Here is a 19,638-nt window from a genome sequence, read left to right on the forward strand (position 1 = left end):
ACAAAGTTCTGCATGTTAGCAAAGAGGTGATATTTCAATAGTTCCTTGTAAATAATACTTTCTGTGAATGATAATAGTACAACGTATTTTATAACTAGAGGACCATCCCAGGAGCCACTGTAACACTAGTTCTTTTCAAGGAAATTAACTGGAATAAAAGAAAGGCTACAGGGGCGCCTGGGTGGCTCAGTCGGTTAAGCGACTGCCTTCGGCTCAGGTCATGATCCTGGAGTCCCGGGATCGAGTCCCGCATCGGGCTCTCTGCTCGGCAGGGAGTCTGCTTCTCCTTCTGACCCTCCCCCTCTCATGCTCTCTCTCTCTCTCTCTCATTCTCGCTCTCAAATAAATAAATAAAATCTTTAAAAAAAAAAAAAAAAAGAAAGGCTACAAAAGAGTTTTTGTCCTGTTTTCTTAAAGTGGTAGTAAGACTGGATCAAGATGGCAGACAGGACAGAACCACCTACTATCCCTCTTAATGCTAAATCCTGTATAAAGTGCTAAAGCAGAAGAAAAATTTAAAAAATCTGCTACAGTACTGAAAAATAAAAAAATCTGCTACAGTACTGAAAAATAGGAGCTAGCAAAAGTAGACATTTTGAAAAAATGCCAGAAACATCAAAAGCAGATGGAATCGGGAATGGTCAACATGGTGACCGCCATAAGGTGCCTCAGTAGAGTTTTGATACATCATCAAAAGTATAGTCTTTCCAAGGTGGCTTATCAGACACATCCTTGTTCTGTATATGTTCAGGTGCCCAGCAGACATTTTGCTGCTGCTACAAAGCCTGCAAAGAAAACAAAAAAAAGGTGTGAAAGACAAAGCATCAGATGAGAAAAAAGATGAAATAGAAAAAATAAAGTCCTACTGCTTTATGGAAGGTGAACCTGAGGATGATGTCTACTTAAAGCACTTATATCCAAGGCAGATATAGGAGGTGGAGAAAGCTATTCAGTTACTTAAGAAATTTTAAACTCTAGAGTTTACTAATCTAAAGTAAGGTGTTTATCTTGATTTGACACTGGATATGGCACTGGGGAAGAAGAAAAAAGTGGAGCCATTTGCCAGTGTTCTTTGTTTTCCATACCCATTCGTTTCAGAAGTCAATAAAGTTGCTGTATTTACAGGGAATGCAGCAGAGATTAAAATAGCAGAAGAAAATGGAGCTGCATTTGCAGGAGGAATTAATCTAATTCAGAAGATTTTGGATGATGAAATTCAATCAGACTTTTATGTAGCTGTTCCAGAAATAATGCCCGAGCTTAATCCATTAAAGAAAAAGCTGAAAAAAAGATTTCCAAAACTAACTCGAAATTCCATTGGCTGTGACATCCCCAAAATGCTTGAATTATTTAAAATTGGACATGAAATTAAAGTAGATGAAGAAGGGGAGAACTTTCTCGAGACCAAAACAGAAACACTGCATACGCTAAGTGACCAGATAGCTGCAAATCTGCCAGCAGTTATCAGTGAAATTTATAAGCACAGACCACTCAGTTTGGGACCTTCGTGGTATGAGCTTTCCTTCATACTTCAACAAGTGAAGGTTTGTTACTAAAGATCAAGCCATTGTTGTCTAAAGAAGTAGAAACCGCAGAAAGTAACAAAGAAGATGCCTAAAAATATTATATTATGAAATTATTTTCAGTGGATTAAGAAGCAACAAAGAAAATTATAAAACTGTGTAATTTCTTTTAAAAAAAGGGCAGATGGAATCAAAGCTATAGGCAAATAAAATGAGGAAACTACAACACAAAACCAGTAAAGACTACTACAAACAGAGGAATGGGTTAGAACCTAGAATCAACAGATGCAGAGAGTAGGAGGGTACTGATGGGTACTGGGCAGGGTGGTTCATTAGGGAGTTGATGCAGAATAGCTAAGTAAGTCCCATTCCCCAACCACTGACATCAGGCCTCTCTTTGACAAGAATATATGAAGACAAAAAAAAATTACTTTGAACTAAGAATTCTAGACTTCCAGTTTCCAGTCCTGCATGTAAGAAGTTTAGAAGTTGCTACTCTGTCCTAATAGCAAGAAAAAGCTGAACAAACAGCTCTTCCTAGATCCATAAGGGAAGTGAGGTCAAAGTGCAAGCCACTGTCCCCCAAATGGGAGAGACAGGCAAAGCTAGAAAACTACAACCTACTGGAGCAGTTACCTCCAAGGGAATCAGTGCCAGGGCAGGAAAACCTGAACAGCAGCTGACAAATTGCTACCTACCTTATAGGTGAAAAGTAATTTAAGAATAACATCCAACTTTGCAGAAACCATGGAAGGAAGGAGGGAAGAGTAAATATTTAAGTGTTGAGAGGGGGGAAAACCACCAACCTAGAATTCTGTAGCATAGCTCAAAGTAAGCAGGAACGGTATGATTTCTATTCTGTAAAAATTTTCAGTGTGTTTTAGGACCCAGAATGTGGTCTTCAAAAGTGAAGACAAAGATTTTCTCAAAACAAAAATTGAAGGAATTTTTGGCAGGAGAGCTGTCTTGCAAAAAATATTAAAAGTTCTTTAGAGAGTAAAAATGATATAGGTTTGAAGCACTCTGATCCAGAGAGAAAGGAAGAGCATCAGAGAGGGAATAGTGAAGGTAAAATTAAAACCTTCATTTTTCTTATTTTTAACTGATCTAATAGATAACTTTGTTCAAAATAATAGAAACACTATATTCAACTGTGTGTACTTTGTGTGTGTGTGCTTATGTACAAATGAAATGAATGATAACAATGAAGGGACAAAAGGGAGGAATTAGGATTATTTTGTTATTATAAAGTATTCTCACTACCCATAAAGTGGCATAATATTACTTGAAAGTGAACCTGGATTAGTTGTAAGTTTATATTGAAAACTCTATGGGAACCACTAAAAAAGGTAAAAAAAAAAAAGTATGATATAAAAAGGAGAAAATGTAATCATATAAAATGCCCAATTAAAGCCAAAAAAAGAAAAATAAGAAAAAGGGCAAAGAATTGAAAATAGTAACAAATACGGTAGACACTAATATATCAATAATCACTTTGAGCATCAGTGGTCCAAATGCACCAATTAAAAGACAGATTTGGGGGTGCCTGGGTGGTTCAGTTGTTTGAGCATCTGACTCTTGGTTTTGGTTCAGGTCATGACCATGGGTCATGGGATCGAGCCCCACAGCGGGCTCTGCACTCAGTGGGGACTCTGGTTGAGATCCCCCCCACTCACACTATCTCTCTCAAATTTTTTTTTAAATAAAAAGGATTGTCAGATCTGATCAAAAAAGAAGACCCAAATATGTGTTGTCTATAGTAAACACACTTTAAATCTAAAGACACATAAATTAAAAGTAAATGGATAGAGAAAAATATACCATGCCAACACTAATCAAAAGAAAGCAGGAGTAGCTATATTAATTTCAGACAGAGAAGACTTCAAAGCAAGACAAGTTATTGGGGATTAAAAAGGGTTTATATAATGATAAAAGGGTCAATTTTAAAAAAGAAATAATAATCCTTGATGTGTATGCACCTAACAGAGCATCAAACTACTGGAGGTAAAGACTAATAAACCTGCAAAGAGAAATACATAAAACCACTATCATAGTTGGAGACTTCAACATCCCTCTCTCAGAAAGGGACAGATACAGCAGGGAGAAAAATCAGTAAAGATGTTGTTGAATTCAAAGCACCGTCAATCAACTGAATATAATCAATAATCTGTAGACTACTTTATCCAGAAACAACAGAATACACATTCTTCTCAATCTCACATGGAACATTCACCAAGACAGACCACATTCTGGTCCTAAAACACTGAAAAAAAATTTTTTTTAATTATTAACATATAATGTATTATTTGTTTCAGGGGTACAGGTCTGTGATTCATCAGTCTTACACAATTCACAGCGCTCACCATAGTAATACCCTCCCCAATGTCCATCACCCCGCCACCCCATCCTTCCCACCCCCCTTTCACTCCAGGAACCCTCAGTTTGTTTCCTGAGATTTAGAGTCTCTTATGGTTTGTCTCCCTCTCTGCTTTTGTCTAAACACTGAAAATTTTTAAAGAATAGAAATCATACAATATCTACCCTCAGACCACAATGTAATTAAATTAGAAATCAGTAAGATAAAGACAACTGGAAATCCCCAAATATGTGGAGATTAAACAACATACTTCAAATAATATGTGGGTCAAAAAAGAAATCTCAAAAGAAATTTTAAATGCAAACAATGAATCATGGAACACTACATCAAAAACTAATGATGTATGGTGATTAACATAACATAATAAAAAAATATTTTGAATTAAATGATAACACCAGAATTCATGGGATGCAATAAAAGCAGTGCTTGGAAGGAAATTTAGCATTGAATACATATATTAGAAAGGAAGAAAGATCTAAAATTTATCATCTAAGTTTCCACCTTAGGAAACTAGAAAATGAGCAAATTAAATCCAAAGCAAGCATTAGAAAAGAAAAATTAGAGCAGAAATCAATGAATTGAAAACAGGTAATCAATAGAGAAAAATCAATGCAACCAAAAAGCTGGTTCTTTAAAAAGATCAATAATATTGATAAACCTCTAGCCAGGCTAAAAAAGGAAAGGAATTATTACTAATAACAGAAATGAAGATGGGAACATCACTTTAGACCCCAAGGACATTAAAAGGATAATAAAGGAATACCATGAACAACTTTATGCCCACATATTTGATAACCTAGATGAAATGGAAATAATGCCTTGAAAGACACAATTGCTAAAACTCACAAAAGAAATAATCTGAATAGGTTCGTATCAAAGAAATTGAATCAATAATTAAAAACTCTCTGAAACAGAAGAACCAGACCCAGAATAGTTCACTGGTGAATCCTACCAAACATATTAGGAAGAAATTCTACTAGTTCTCTACAATCTCAGAAGACAGAAGAGGGAGTATTTCATCATATGAGGCCAGCATTACCCTAATACCAAAGCCAAAGACATTACAAGAAAACAAAGTATAGACTACTATCTCTCATAAATATAGATGCAAAATCCTCAATAAAATATTAGGAAATTGAATCCAACAATGTTTAAAAAGAATTACATACCACAACCAATTGGGATTTTTTTCCCCAGGCATGCAAGACTGGTCAACATTTGAAAATCATTGTAATCCATCACAACAGGCTAAAGGAAAAATCACATGAACATATCAACAGAGGCAGAAAAAGCATTTAAAATCCTGAACACTCATTCTTGATTTAAAAAAAAAAAAAAAATTGTAAACTGGGAAGAGAAAAGAACTTCCTCAACCTGATTTAAAAAAAAAAAAAAAAGATCTACAAAAAACCTACACCTGGGCACCTGGGTGGCTCAGATGGTTAAGCGTCTGCCTTCGGCTCGGGTCATGATCCCGGGGTCCTGGGATCGAGTCCCGCATCGGGCTTCCCGCTCCTTGGGAGCCTGCTTCTCCCTCTGTTTCTGTCTCTCATGAATAAATAAATAAAATCTTTAAAAAAAAAATAAAAACAAAAACAAAAAACCTACACCTAACATTATACCTAATGGTGAGAAACATGAAGCTTTCCCACTAAGATGGAAGAGGGAAAGCTTTCCCATTAAGAGAAAGATGGCAAGGATGCTCCCTCTCACTACTCCTTTTCAACACTGTACTGGAAGTACCAGCTAATGCGCTATAGACAAAGAAAGGAAATAAAAGATATACAAATTGGGAAGGAAGGAATAAAACTGTTGGTTTGGGCGCCTGGGTGGCTCAGTTGGTTACGCGACTGCCTTCGGCTCAGGTCATGATCCTGGAGTCCCGGGATCGAGTCCCGCATCGGGCTCCCTGCTCAGCAGGGAGTCTGCTTCTCCCTCTGACCCTCCCCCCTCTCATGCTCTCTCTCTCTTTCATTCTCTCTCTCAAATAAATAAATAAAATCTTAAGAAAAAAAAAACTGTTGGTTTGAAAATGAGCATAATTGCTTATGTAGAAAATCTGAAGGAAGTGACAAAAAAACCCCTCCTGGACCTAATAAGTGATCATAGCAAAGTTAAAGGATATGGGGTTAATGTACAAAAGTCAATTCCTTTACCATATTCCGCAATGAACAAGTAGAATTTGAAGTTAAAAACACAATACCATTATCATTAGCACCCCTAAAATGAAATGTTTATATATAACAAAATATGTACAAAGATCTACTTGAAGAAAACTATAAAACTGATGAACAAAGTGAAAGAATGAACTAAATAGATATTCCATGTTCATGGATGGGAAGACTCAACATTATCAAAATGTCGGTTTTTCCCACATTGACCAATTGATTTCAATGAAATCCCAATTGAAATCCCAGTAAGTTATTTTGTCGATAACATCAAACAGATCTAAAGTTTATATGGAGAGGCAAAAGACAGCCAACACAATGTTAAAGAACAAAAAAGGGGTGCTTGGGTGGCTCAGTCAGTTAAGTGGCTGCCTTCAGCTCAGATCATGATCCCAGGGTCCTGGGATCGAGCCCCTCATCAGGCTCCCTCCTCAGCGGGGAGCCTGCTTCTTCCTCTCCCACTCCCCCCTCTCTGTCAAATACATGAATAAATAAATCTTAAAAAAAAAAAAAAGAACAAAGAAGACTGACACCACCCCTCCTCAAGACTTAGTATATAGCCACAGTAGTCAAGACAGTGGTATTGTTAAAAAAAAAAAAAAAAAAAAAAAGAAAAAAAACGAAAAAAAAAAAAAAAGCCAAAATGGTAAAAAAACAGTAAACCAATCTTTAAAAAAGGAAAAAAAAATGGAGCAAAGATGGCTTTTTCAAAAAATGGTGCTGAAAAAACTGAACAGTCACATAAAAAAAAAAAAAAAAAATCTAGACACAGGCCTTCCACCCTTCACAAAAATTAACTCAAAATAGATCCAGAGAGCTAAATGTAAAACATGCAACTATAAAACTCCTAGAAGGTAACACAGGAGAAAACCTAGGTGACCTTGGACATGGTGGTAACTTTTTAGATACAACACCAAAGGCACGATCCATGAAAGAAATAATTGATAAGCTGGAGTTCATTAAAATTAAATACTTATGCTCTGTGAAAGACAATGTCAAGAGACTGAGAAGACAAGCCACACACTGGAAAAAAAATTTTGCAAAAGCCACATCTGACAAAGGGCTGTTATCCAAAATATACAAAGAACTCTTAAAAATAGGTAAACAATCCAATTAAAAAGTAAGCCCAGGGGCGCCTGGGTGGCTCAGTCAGTTGAGCGTCTGCCTTCGGCTCAGGTCATGATCCCAGGGTCCTGGGATCGAGCCCCACATCGGGCTCCCTGCTCTGCAGGAAGCCTGCTTCTCCCTCTCCCATTCCCCCTGCTTGTGTTCCCTCTCTCGCTGTGTCTCTCTCTGTCAAATGAAAAAATAAAAAATCTAAAAAAAAATAATTAAAAAAAATAAAATAAAAAGTAAGTCCAAGACCTTAACACCTCACCAAAGAAAATATACAGATGGCAAATAAACATATGAAAAGATGTTCCACATCATATATCATCAGGAAAATGCAAATTAAAACAAAAGTGAGAACCACTACTATTAAAATGACCAAAATCTGGAACACTAACATCAGATGAGGTGTTGATGAGGATGTGGGGCAACAAGAACTCTCATTCAATTGCTGGTGGGAATGCAAAATGGTACAGTCACTTGGGAAGATAGTTTGGTGGTTTCCTACACTACTAAACATATTCTTACCATATGATCCAGCAATCATGTTCCCTGGTATTTACTCAAAGGAGCTGAAAACTTATGTCCTGCACCTGGATGTTTATAGCAGCAGCTCTATTATAATTGCCAAGACTGGAAGCAACCAAGATATGCTTCAGTAAGTGAATGGATAAATATGTGGTATATCCAGACAATGAAATATTTAGGACTAAAAAGAAATGAGTACTCAAGACATGAAAAGACATGGAGGAATCTTAATTACATATTACTAAGCCAATTTGAAAAAGGCTACATACTATCCGATTCTAAATATATGACATTCGGGAAAAGGCAAAAGTATGGAAATTAAAACATTAGTGATTACCAGGTGTTAAGGGGCTGAGGGGAGGCAATGGAGGAATAAGTGGAACCCAGAGGATCTTTAGGGCAGTGAAAATACTCTGTACAATACTATAATGATGGATAAATGTTCTTATATCTTTGTTCAAACTCATAGAATGTACACCACCAAGAGTGAACCCTAATGTAAACTATGTACTTTGCGTGATTTTAATGTGTCAGTGTAGGTTCACTGAGTGTAACAAATGTACCACTCTGATGAGGGATGTTGATAATGAGGGAGAGGCTATGTATGTGTGGAGATACAGGGGGTATATATGGAAAATCTCTATAATACCACTTAATTTCGCTGTGAATCTAAAATTGCTCTAGAAAAAAAATAAGTATTTTTTAAAATGGTAAAAACAAAGGAATTAAAATGGTACACTACAGCTATAAATATAAATAATAGATCTAGTTAAATATATCTATTTTACACATGAAAGCAGTACAGAAGGAAGATAGGAACAAAAAGATATGAGACATATAGAAAACAAAACCCAATGATCAAAACTAATAAGTGAATTCAGCAAGGTCATAGGATACAAGATCAATATAGAAAAATCAGTTGTATTTCTATATAGTAATAGTGAGCAATCTGAAAATATAATTAAGAAAACAATCCCATTCATAAAAACATCATAAACAATAAAATAATCAAGAATAAATTAACAAAAGAAGTGCCAGACTTGTGCATTGAAAACAAAACAGCATAGCTGAACTTTTAAAATATCTAAGTAAGTAGAGAGAGATTCCAAGTTCATGGATTGGAAGAATGAAGATTAAGATGGCAATTCAGGGCGCCTGGGTGGCTCAGTTGGTTAAGCGACTGCCTTCGGCTCAGGTCATGGTCCTGGAGTCCTGGGATCGAGTCCCGCATCAGGCTCCCTGCTCGGCAGGGAGTCTGCTTCTCCCTCTGACCCTCCTCCTGTCTCTCTGTCTCTCATTCTCTCTGTCTCAAATAAATAAATAAAAAATCTTAATTAAAAAAAAAAAGATGGCAATTCACCCCAAATTGATTTATAGATCCAACAAAATCTGTATCAAAATACCAAATGACTTTTTTGAAGAAACTCTCCAGCTAATCTAAAATTTATATGGAAGTGCAAAAGATCCAGCCAAAACAATTTTGAAAAAGAACAAAGCTGGAGAAGTTATATTTTCCTATTTCGAAACTTAATAAGAGGCTACAGCAATCAAGAAAGTGTGGTACTGGCGTAAGTACAGTCATATAGATGAATGTAACAGAATGAAGAGTCCTAAAATAAACATGTATGGGCAATTCATTTGTGATGGAAGTACCAGAACCATTCATTAGGGAAAAGATATGAGACAACTGGATAGCTGCATGCACAGAGATGAATTTAGACCCTTCACACTGTACACACAAATTAACTCCAAATCGTTCACAGATCTAAATATAAGAGCTAAAATAGAACATTTTTCAAAGAAATCACAGTAGAAAAAATTGATGACCTTGGTTTAGGCAGAAGTCTCAGATGACACCAAAACATGATCCATATAATTCAAAAATTGATAAACTGGACTTAAACTTTAAGACTCTTGCATTCTGGGGCAACTGCCTGGCTCAGCTGGTTAAACATCCAACTCTTGATTTCATCTCAGGTCATGATCTCAGGGCTGTGAGAATGAGCCCCATGTCCAGCTCATGTGCTGAGCATGGAGTCTGCTTGAGATTCTCTCTCTCCCTCTCCCTCTGCCCCCACCCAAACAAAAACAAACCAACAGAAAAAAACCCTCTTGCATTTCAAAGACATGATCAAGAAAATAAATTGGGAGAAAATAATTGCAAATCTGATATAGGACTCATTTCCAGAATGTATAAAGAATTGTTACAACTCAATAATAAAAGGACAAATCCCCATTTTAAAAATAGGTAAAAGGCTTAAACACAAATATCTATAAGCACATGAAAAGACGCCCAACATCATTAGTCAATGTGGAAATGGATGTTAAAACCACAATGTGTATCACTACATACCCACTGAGTAACTATAACAAAAAACAATAAAGTGTTGGTGAGAATGTGGAAAAACTGTATTCATAATTACTGGTGGGAATATAAAATGATATATTTTACATTTGGGGAGGTGATGGAAATGTACTAAAATTGAACTGTGGTGATGGTTACATAGCTCTTTAAAGCATACCTCAGCAGTAAAGCTGTTAAAAAGAAAAATTAACCACTGTACCACTAGACTTCCAGTTTATAGTATTGGGACAAGTTAGACCATACCACAAGGAAACAATGAGATAAACAATGTAAGATACTCTTTAAGACAAATGACTTACAATGTTAAGGACCGACAAACAAGTGAAAAAGCATGGAACTATTCCAGAGTTAAGAACTAAAGATGCATAACCAAGCATAATGTATCAATACTGATTAGAATCCACATCAGAAAAACAGACATTTCTGGAGTAGTTGGGAAGGTTTGAATTTAGACAATATCAGATAATATGAAGTTATTGTGGATTTTTTTTTTTGTATGTGTGATAATGGTGTTTGGTTGCAGAATGTCCTCACTGTTAGGAGATGTTTGCTAAAATATTTAGGAATGAAGTACCATGTCACCTGCAACATACTTTCAAATGGTTCAGCAAAAATAACTATTTGCAAAGATAAAGCAAGCATGGAAAAATGTAGATAAGTGAATCTAGTTGAAACACATTCAAAGAGTTTCATACTACCTCTTCAAACTTTTCAGGTTTGTAATTTTTGAAAATAAAAAGTGGGGAGCAAACTCAATTATATTCCTATGTACCAGGAATGACTTTTTAAAAAAGGTATAATAGTATATGGTATATACTATGATATATAGAGAGAAACAAATATACATACACACAATGTCCAAGACCTCTTTGGTGATAATAAAATTTTATTAAGACATTAAAAAGACTTAAATAAGAGATATATCATGTTCATGGATTAGAAGGTCCAGTATAATGATGTAAATTCTCCCCATATGGCCTACAGAGTCTTTGCAACTCCGATTAAAATCTCAGTGTGTTTGGTTTGCTTAGTCTTTGGGAGGAAATTCACAAGTTGTTTCTAAAATGGATATGAAAGAGCAAAGAACCAAGAAAAGCCACAAGCTCTTGAAGAACAACAAGGTGAAAAGACTTGCAATACTATATTTCAAAACTTTTTTCAAGATAGAGTAATGAAGAGAGTGTATACTGGCACAAGGGAAGACCAACAAAACAGTCTAGAAGGAGATGTCTGCACACATCAACGCTCAATATATAACAGAGAAGGCACTTCAAAGCAGTAGGGAAAGGAAGGTCTTTTCAATAAACAGTGCTGGAACAACAGACTAACCATATAATGATGCAAAAAAAAAAAAGTTACCTCATACCACATGCAGAAGACATTTCCAAGTTGGATGAAATCTCAATGTGAGCCGCAAAACTATAAAGCATTATGAAGAAAATATCAACCATATTCATGACCTAGAGAGCGAACAATTTTGAACTGAAATCTAAAACATGCTAACCATAAGGTAAAAATATATGTGAACATATTAAAATGTTAATATATCAAAAACACTGTGAAAAGACAAGCCACAAATTGGGGAAAGATTTTTGCAAACACAACTCATAAAGGAGTAGTATCCAGGATATATATCAGAATCCCCTGCAAATTACTGGGGAAAAAATGGACACAAAACTTTACAACATACTAAACTCACCAAAGATGAAATCGAAATATCCAGTAAACATGTTGGCCTTCTCACGTGCTAAATAATAAGTCTTTTTGAAGAGCAGTGTGGCAATATATATGAACATAATTTGACATAAGGAAAATGCTAAGTAAAACCACAGTGAGCTAACATTATACACCCAACAGACTGGTAAAAACTAAGAAGCCAATATACCCTTGGAGGAATGTAAATCAGTACAAGAATCTCTGGGGAAAGTTTGGCATGATCTGGCAAGAATCTAGCAAACCTGTGCCTCTGTGGTTCTACTCTTAAGTACATGTCCTTTTAAAAGTGCATACGCTAGGGGTCCCTGGGGGAGCATGCGACTCAATCTTGGGATTCTGAATTCGAGCCCCATGCTGGGTGTAGAGATTAAATAAACTTTTTTTTTTTAAGTGCATACTCTAGAATACACATACAAAATATCCAGAGCAGCACTGTTCGTGATATCCTCAAATTAGAAACCACTCAGATGTCCGGAGTAAAATGGAAAAAGTATAATATATTCATATAATGGAATAAGCAAAGTATAGATATACATGATTATATGGATGAATCCTGTAAACATGTTTAGCAAAAGAAACAAGTCTCAAAAGACTACAATATAATTTGAGTCATATAAATTTCAAAAATCGGAACTAAATATTTAGGGATATATTTAGGGATATATACATAGGTCTAAAACTATAAAGAAATGAAGAGTAGGGCTGGTGTTAAAGAGGAGAGAAGGAGTATGATGGGGAGGATATGTGGGAATTTCTGAGGTGTTAGAACTATTCTATTTTTTGACATGGGTAGTTACATGGATGTTCACTTTATGATTTTAAAATATTTATGTATATACATACATACATGTACATCTCATGTACTTTCTGTATACTCCACAATAAGAAAGTATACAAATGGCCAGTAAATATGAAAAGACATTCAACCTTACTAGTAATTAGGAAAATGAAAATTAAAACAACAGTGATCACCTGTCATGATTCACCTAAAATGTAAGACTGATAATACCCATTTTTGCGGAGGTTACAAAGAAAGAGGCATTCTCATATGCTGTCAGTAGGAAAGTAAATTAGTAAAGACTTTTTGAGGAACAATGTGGCAATATATACAACAAAAATGTAAAACCCATATATCTTGTGAATCATCAGTTCCAATTTTAAATATCCTAATGAAATACTAGCACACATATTCAAAATATATGTACAAAAAGATGTGTACCATTCACTACGGTAGTGCCTGCAACAGTGAAAAAAATGAACGTTAATAGGGAGTATTTACGAAAAGTGTCATTACTCATACAATGCTGTCCTATGTAGCTATTAAAAATTAAGATCAATCTATGAATGGGCATGGAAAGATCTCAAAGATATTAAATGAACAAAAGTCACAGAACAATACATACATAGCATAACCCTGTCTTAAAAATATAAATATACACATACTTTTTTCTATAGAGATGTATGAAAAACAGACTACAAATTTAGACTTTAACCTATTAGTGATTACCTCTCAGGCAGGGAGTGGTGAAGGGAGAAGCAGGGTGAAGAGGGCACGAGGGCACTTTCATATCTTACTCTAATACAGTTGACCCTCGAACAACTTGGGTTCGAACTGTGTGGCTGGTCCACTTATATGCAGATTTTTTTTTTTAATACAGTACTGTAAATGTATTTTCCTTATGATTTTCTAAATGTTTTCTTTTCTCCAGCTTACTTTATTATTAGAATACAGTATATAATATATATAACATACAAAATATGTATTAAGTGGCTGGTTATGTTACTGGTAAGGATTCTGGTCAATAGTAGGCTATTAGTAGGTAAGTTTTCGGGGAATCAATATATGCCAGTTTTCCACTGTGCTGGGGGTTGGTGCCCCCTGCCCCCAAGTTGTTCAAGGGTCAATTATATACACAGATATTCTATGAATCTTTTGTAAGAACATATCCATGGACTACTTGAATATTTTTAACAGGTGGTAACAGTGAAACAACTGTACTGCTATTTATTCCATTCCAATGAGAACTGAATACATTTGGGAATAACTTGCTTTCAAAGCTAAGTCTTTTGCTTCTTGAGGGCCTGAGAGCCTATGGTTGTGGTACAGGGCTGTGAGCCATCAAGTGTAAGTGCCGTGGAGGATTCTAAGTGCCTGGGTCTATCTCCAGGTTTGCCCCTTGAAAATATTTGCATACATTCTCATATCCTGGCTCACTGGCAACAGCAATAATGTTTTCCCAAAGCACTTTGCTAAAGTGAATTGTGATGTACACATCAAATCACAACCGTAGTAAAGTGTAGATGTGGCTGTCAAGATGCATGTTTAGATCTAAATTAGTAATCACACCCTTCGTGAGTGACTTTTGGAGTAAGTAGTTTGGATTTGGATTGGATTCATAAGGAAGAACCTAGAGCCACTAAAAATCACAAGATACAGCTTCTCTTTTTCTTCTTCCCTCCCCCCTCACTCCCATAGCCCTTTCCAAATCAAATAATTTCCTATAGAAGTGGGAGAGAGGGAAACCTAATGATGAGTTATTTGGAACTGGTAGTGAATCAAAATAAAAAGCACTATCAGTGTATTTATGAAGGAACATCCAACTACATGTATACATTTTGGTGTGCATTTTATTATTTTTTTGGAATCATAGCCATATGAAGAAAAATTGCCAAAGTATGCTTTAATCTTGAAAGCTAGGTCCTTGCCTTGCCATGTCAGAGGAAAGCAAAACAAAGTCAGTAATGCTGGAGACACCACTGTTTCCAAATGCACACTGACAGGAGAGATGCTATCGAGGAAATGCCTTTTGATTGATGATGAACAGAGGAGAATCTACACACATGTTAAATACAAATGGAAACACATCAGCACACACAAGTCATTAGCCTGGTCCTCTGGCATCCACGAGCATGCATCTTTTCCAAAGGATCTCTTATTCAATGGTGTAAGCACTGGGTCTCATTATGCCTCCTATCAGCAAATACCTTTTTATTCCAGAATGGAAAACGAGCTGGGAATTAAACACATCCAATATTGATGCTTTATTGCCAGAAGTCACCAATAAGAGAATGAATTTAATTTTAATACATTTATTTTTGTGTGACTCTTAATAAAACACTTTCAAAACATTCTGTACATTTCAAGCCACTTAGAACTGCAGTACATTCTATAAACGTGATTTGTTGGGATGAGGTGCCAAGACGTCTCTGTACAAAGATGTACAATATGTACAGTCACTGTAAGTGCAAGCTGTGCAAAGCAGTCTAGGACACTAATTCATGCCAAGGCTTAGAAAACATTTCAACACTTAACACTAAAGCTCAAAACTGCGTGGTTGTTTTTTCCTGGGCAAATGGTTACTTTATAAACAAATATATGTATATGTCATATAGAAAGAATAGTTTGACTCCTCAGCTCAGTCAGCACCATGCAGCTGACTGGATACATTACAGGGCTGCTCTTCTAGGCTTCTCTCTCCAGGGCACCATTTGGCCACGCTCAACGGTTGTCTCATCACTGAGCTGCCGCCGCCACTGCCTTTGGCTGAACTACAGCAACGCTAGGAGATTGAAATTTGGGGAGATAAAGGCCAAACTTATTTTCAATGCCAGCAAAAGTGGCCGTGGCAAGTCTGTATCCACCGATGTGATCGGGATTGGCAGGAGGAAGGTCTGCGATGCGTGACTTAGGTGTTGGTTCTGAGCCAGAGGGTTTGCTGTTGATAGGAAAAAGCCAATGGTTAGAGTGCTCAAGGCTGATGCGGATGGCACATGCGGACAGGACATTTTCAGTCTCACCCATGCGCCCCAAAGAGGAGTGTTTGTCCGGCTACTTCCTTGTCATCTATGCCACATTTCTCAGGATTTATGGCTGCTTGGAAAGCAACACATTCATACTTTTTATTTGGAAGAGAAATGGCCTCAATTTATAAATAAATCCACAGAGAAAAGATCAGAAGAGAATACACTTAAATATTAACACTCTCAGGGAAGTAGGATTGTGAGTGATTTTCTCTTTTATACTTTTACGTTCTCCAAGTTTTCTGCATTAAGCATAAATCAGTCATAAAAAGTTTACATTTTTCTTTTATTTTGACATAGTTAAAAAAGTTAACTTTTTAAGTGGTAGACTCATGACCGTTATTACTAAATTTAAAGAGACAAAGATGTAATTCTTACTTTTACAGAATGTGAAAGCACAGAAAAGCCTGGAATTGTAAGATTGCTATTCTTACTTCCTACTTTGTAGAAGTCTCTCTATTCCTTGGGTTCAGCAGCTAATTCCCTGTTTGGCCTTTAAGCAAGGAAGGGGGTCAAAGGTTTATGAGCTGATGACCCAGATATGGGATTTGATTATCTGCTGAAAAGCTGACAATTAATTGCTTTAGGTAAAACCTTGCCCACCCAGCAGATTCAACAAGTAATTCCTTTTCTTCCCAGCACAGGCTTCAAGTGGCCCAATTTCTGACCTAGATTTCACAAGTAATTATGTCCATATGCATAACCTCTCTCTGAACGTTTTTTTTTTTTTCTTTTCTGTTTGTTAGCTCTAAGAACATCTATACCTACCTAATAATAAATAAAAATAAATAATGAAGTCTCGGAGGTGTGAAAAGGCTTGAGTCTTGGAAACAAAGTTCATAAAACTGTTACTAAAACAAATTTACCTTATATCTGGTGAAAAGGCCATATAATAGAATTCAAATAATAAGGACCTAAATCCATGAAGCTCTGTATTTGCTTACACTAAAAAAGATAATTTACTCACGTAACAGTTTAATTTGCTGCTTGCCTTCACTTTCCCCAAGTCGCTGCTTAACACTGCGTATGATGTCCCCTCATACGGAAGCTTCTCAAGCCCACTGTTTTAAATGCACTGGTCCTGTAGGGTTCTCTGTCCTACCCAGTTCTAGGAGTTCCAAAACTGCCTCCGCAGGCTGAACAAAGACCTATTTTGGTTTCGGTGCTTTCTTTTACAAGGAGTTGAACAGCTGCACTTACAGGCCTCCAAAATCAATGTAAAACCACCGCTGGAGAAGTTCATAGGTGACCAAGGTAACACCAAACTGGGGAGAAGATCGAAACACTCGAGCTGAAAAACAGACCGGAGTGGGGATACTGAAAATGACTGTGGCAAAGCCAGTCGGTGAGTAATGGGAGCAGGTCCCTAACACCAGCAAGCCATTCTGCATGGCCGTAGCCCCTACCTGCAGTCCCCTTCCAAAATGCTGAGGGCCCCTCTTCCCGGAGTATCTTCCTGAAACAGTCAATGACACCACTGTATGTCGTCTGGCCCGCGCGGGCGGCCACTTGCAGTCTTGTCTTGATGACATCAGCGGGGGTCACCAGGGAAGCAGCAGGCACACCTTTCAGGAGAAAGGCACACTGAAGTCACCCGAAGTACCTTATAAGGAGCAGAAATACTGCCAACAGCCAACAATACAATTAGCAACTTTAACTGCTCTAACTCCAGTAAGTAGGTGCCTGGACACTCATGGAAAAAAGGATAGATAAGCCTATTAGCTGCTTCAGTGTGGAACAAAATTCTATTTTCTTTCTGAATTAGGAAAATCACTCTACACTGCATGATCCCAAAGAACTAGGAGAGGAAAAAACGCAGCAACATTACTAGGACAATTCCCAAGTGTTCCCTTTCAGGTTTCAATTATTTTACCTCCTTTTCTTCAGCGAATAAGATGCAAGTACTTTTGTATATAATAAGAAATGAGGACACTGCCCGTTTGATGAGATGCTAAACGTAGTGTTTTCTTGCTGATTCTTGTCACCTTACTGTGCAAGGTGAATGTCAATAGTCATATCTACTCACCTGTTGAGGGGCTAACTCGGGAGTTGGCTGAGACTCTTTTCAGACATGCTTACATGACAGAAGTCATTACAACGGGAGCTGAGGCGGCCAGGCAACCAGTTAAGGAACAAGAGGGGAACTGGTCATCAAAAGGCCTCATCATCTATCCCCTGTGCCGGAGCTCCCTGGGTCATGCTGAGATTGAGCAGCAGTGGGACACCCAAGATAGATTTCACAACCATATCTTTCCCTTATAAAACAAAGCTGGGGACAAAGGAGCAAGATAACCTTCCTCAGAGGGATGATATTCAATTGGGCCTCTGACTATCACTGAATCTCCACTAGGCAGATGGAGCTGGCGGACGTGTGGGACCTGTGAGAGCCGCTGTTACAGGAGGATGCAAATACCTCCGCTCCACGCGGCCCTGCACCGTAGTCAGATGAAACTAGGTAAACTACCTCTCTTTGGAATGTTCTGAATTCTAAATGTTCTTAGGGCCTGCCAGCAAGGCTTTCCTGTAAAAATTAGAAAAAAATCATCTTTCATTCTGAAAACTGACATCAAATATCTGGGGGCAAGAAGTTGGCACTGACAGTTCCATGAAAACGTTTACTTGGTTCCATCAACCACTGGCAAAATGCCTGTCCACGATTAGACTGTTCTTTGGCTGTTTTTTTGTTGTTTTGTTTTGTTTTGTTACTGCTGAATGGAAAGCAGAGGCAAACGCTTGGGGGGAAAATCTGCTGGCCCCATTTAAAAGTGGGAGACTTTGGTGAGTACGGAAAAGGGGCTGGAGGAGCACTCAGCGCCAACACGGAGCAGGCAACTTTTCTGGCTTTTAAAGGACTGAAGTAACAAATGCCAGAGAACATGGGATTTGCTAGACCCCAAATAAGGGCTCAGAGCTCCCTGGGAGAGTTTCTTAACCATCGCAAGTCATTCCCTGTCATCATGGGTGAGAACAAGAACACGGTCCATCCCAACACCCTCAGAACGCCACCATACACACTACACTCTAGGAAGTGCTCAGGCTGTCCGGCTGTCCAGCCAGGGCACCGGAGGAGAATGAACGCAGTGAGAGCTACACAGTACCATGAGCCCAGGCAGGCAGACTGACACCGAGCATCTGGACACTACGTTTGAGTTGGTGTTCACCCTTCACGTTTCTATCCTGGACCAGCAGTAATGGGGAGCAAATACACGCCCTTTCCTTCCTCTGTCATTTCTGAGAGCTGGTACAGCCAAGAACACCTGGTCTTCCCCTTCTATCCCAAGTCAGCTCCTTCAAGAGGAAGGCTAGACCTGTGAGATCGGAAGGAAACAACTTAGTACCTTCCTACATTTGTTAGGCTCCTCTTTCAGATGGAATCTCTTTTGTGGCTAACTTGGGAACTCAGACCAAATGAAGATTTTCATTTGTTCCACTGACATTTGAGCTCCTATTATTACTATGCTGGCCATGAAGGGAAAGCAAAAATGAAGAAAATGAAGCTCTTGCCCTCAAAAAGCTCCCAGCCTAGTACAGAAAATAAAACTTATGCAAACAACTATTACTAAAGAAAGTGTTAAGGGACAGAGAAGAGATGCCAATTGAGTACAGGGTCGTTTGCCGGGGAAGTACTGCTCACTTGTATCTAATGAGAACGATGGTAGAAGGAACATCAACAGTACCATGAAGAAAGCTCAATTTTGAGCCAATCATGTAGACTCCATCATGCAGAAATAGCAAGTGAGGCATGCTAGACCTGGGCATCACATGAGGTACAACGAAGCAACTGATTTGATGAAGAACTCTTCCACCTTTATGCTTAGCTTGGCTGCACCCAAGGTTTCAGGGGCACGGGAGGCTAAGAAGCATGTTAATGATGAAAGCCCAATTTAGATGGGCAGATCTAATTTGGCTCTGAGTTGCTAAGCTGCATTACGCTGTTTATCCACATTATGCAAATGTAATTAACTCTCATCAGAATTACAGCACATCCCACAAAGTAGAAAAAGCGATCATATTTAAACTAAGTCAGATACAAACAATAACCCTTCCAGA

The 19,638-nt window shown here is 37.6% G+C and overlaps 1 protein-coding gene and 1 pseudogene across 1 annotated transcript in view; one reads left to right on the forward strand and one right to left on the reverse strand.

Annotated features, from left to right (window-relative positions):
• The first annotated feature begins 646 nt into the window (after positions 1-646).
• On the forward strand, positions 647-1,618 carry LOC110592287 (annotated as a pseudogene).
• A 13,194-nt stretch (positions 1,619-14,812) lies between these two features.
• The window catches only part of SLC25A12 (solute carrier family 25 member 12), a 102,476-nt gene continuing 97,650 nt past the window's right edge, over positions 14,813-19,638 (reverse strand). The window contains exons 16-18 of the mRNA XM_021702972.2: positions 16,995-17,153; positions 16,789-16,879; positions 14,813-15,503 (exon numbers count right to left, since the gene is read on the reverse strand). Coding sequence (XP_021558647.2) covers positions 15,302-15,503; positions 16,789-16,879; positions 16,995-17,153 — 452 coding nt within the window. The 3' untranslated portion in view covers positions 14,813-15,301. The remainder of the gene's footprint in view (positions 15,504-16,788; positions 16,880-16,994; positions 17,154-19,638) is intronic.

The sequence above is a fragment of the Neomonachus schauinslandi genome, chromosome 3, assembly GCF_002201575.2.
Source record: "Neomonachus schauinslandi chromosome 3, ASM220157v2, whole genome shotgun sequence".
NCBI classification, from domain to species: Eukaryota; Metazoa; Chordata; class Mammalia; order Carnivora; family Phocidae; genus Neomonachus; species Neomonachus schauinslandi.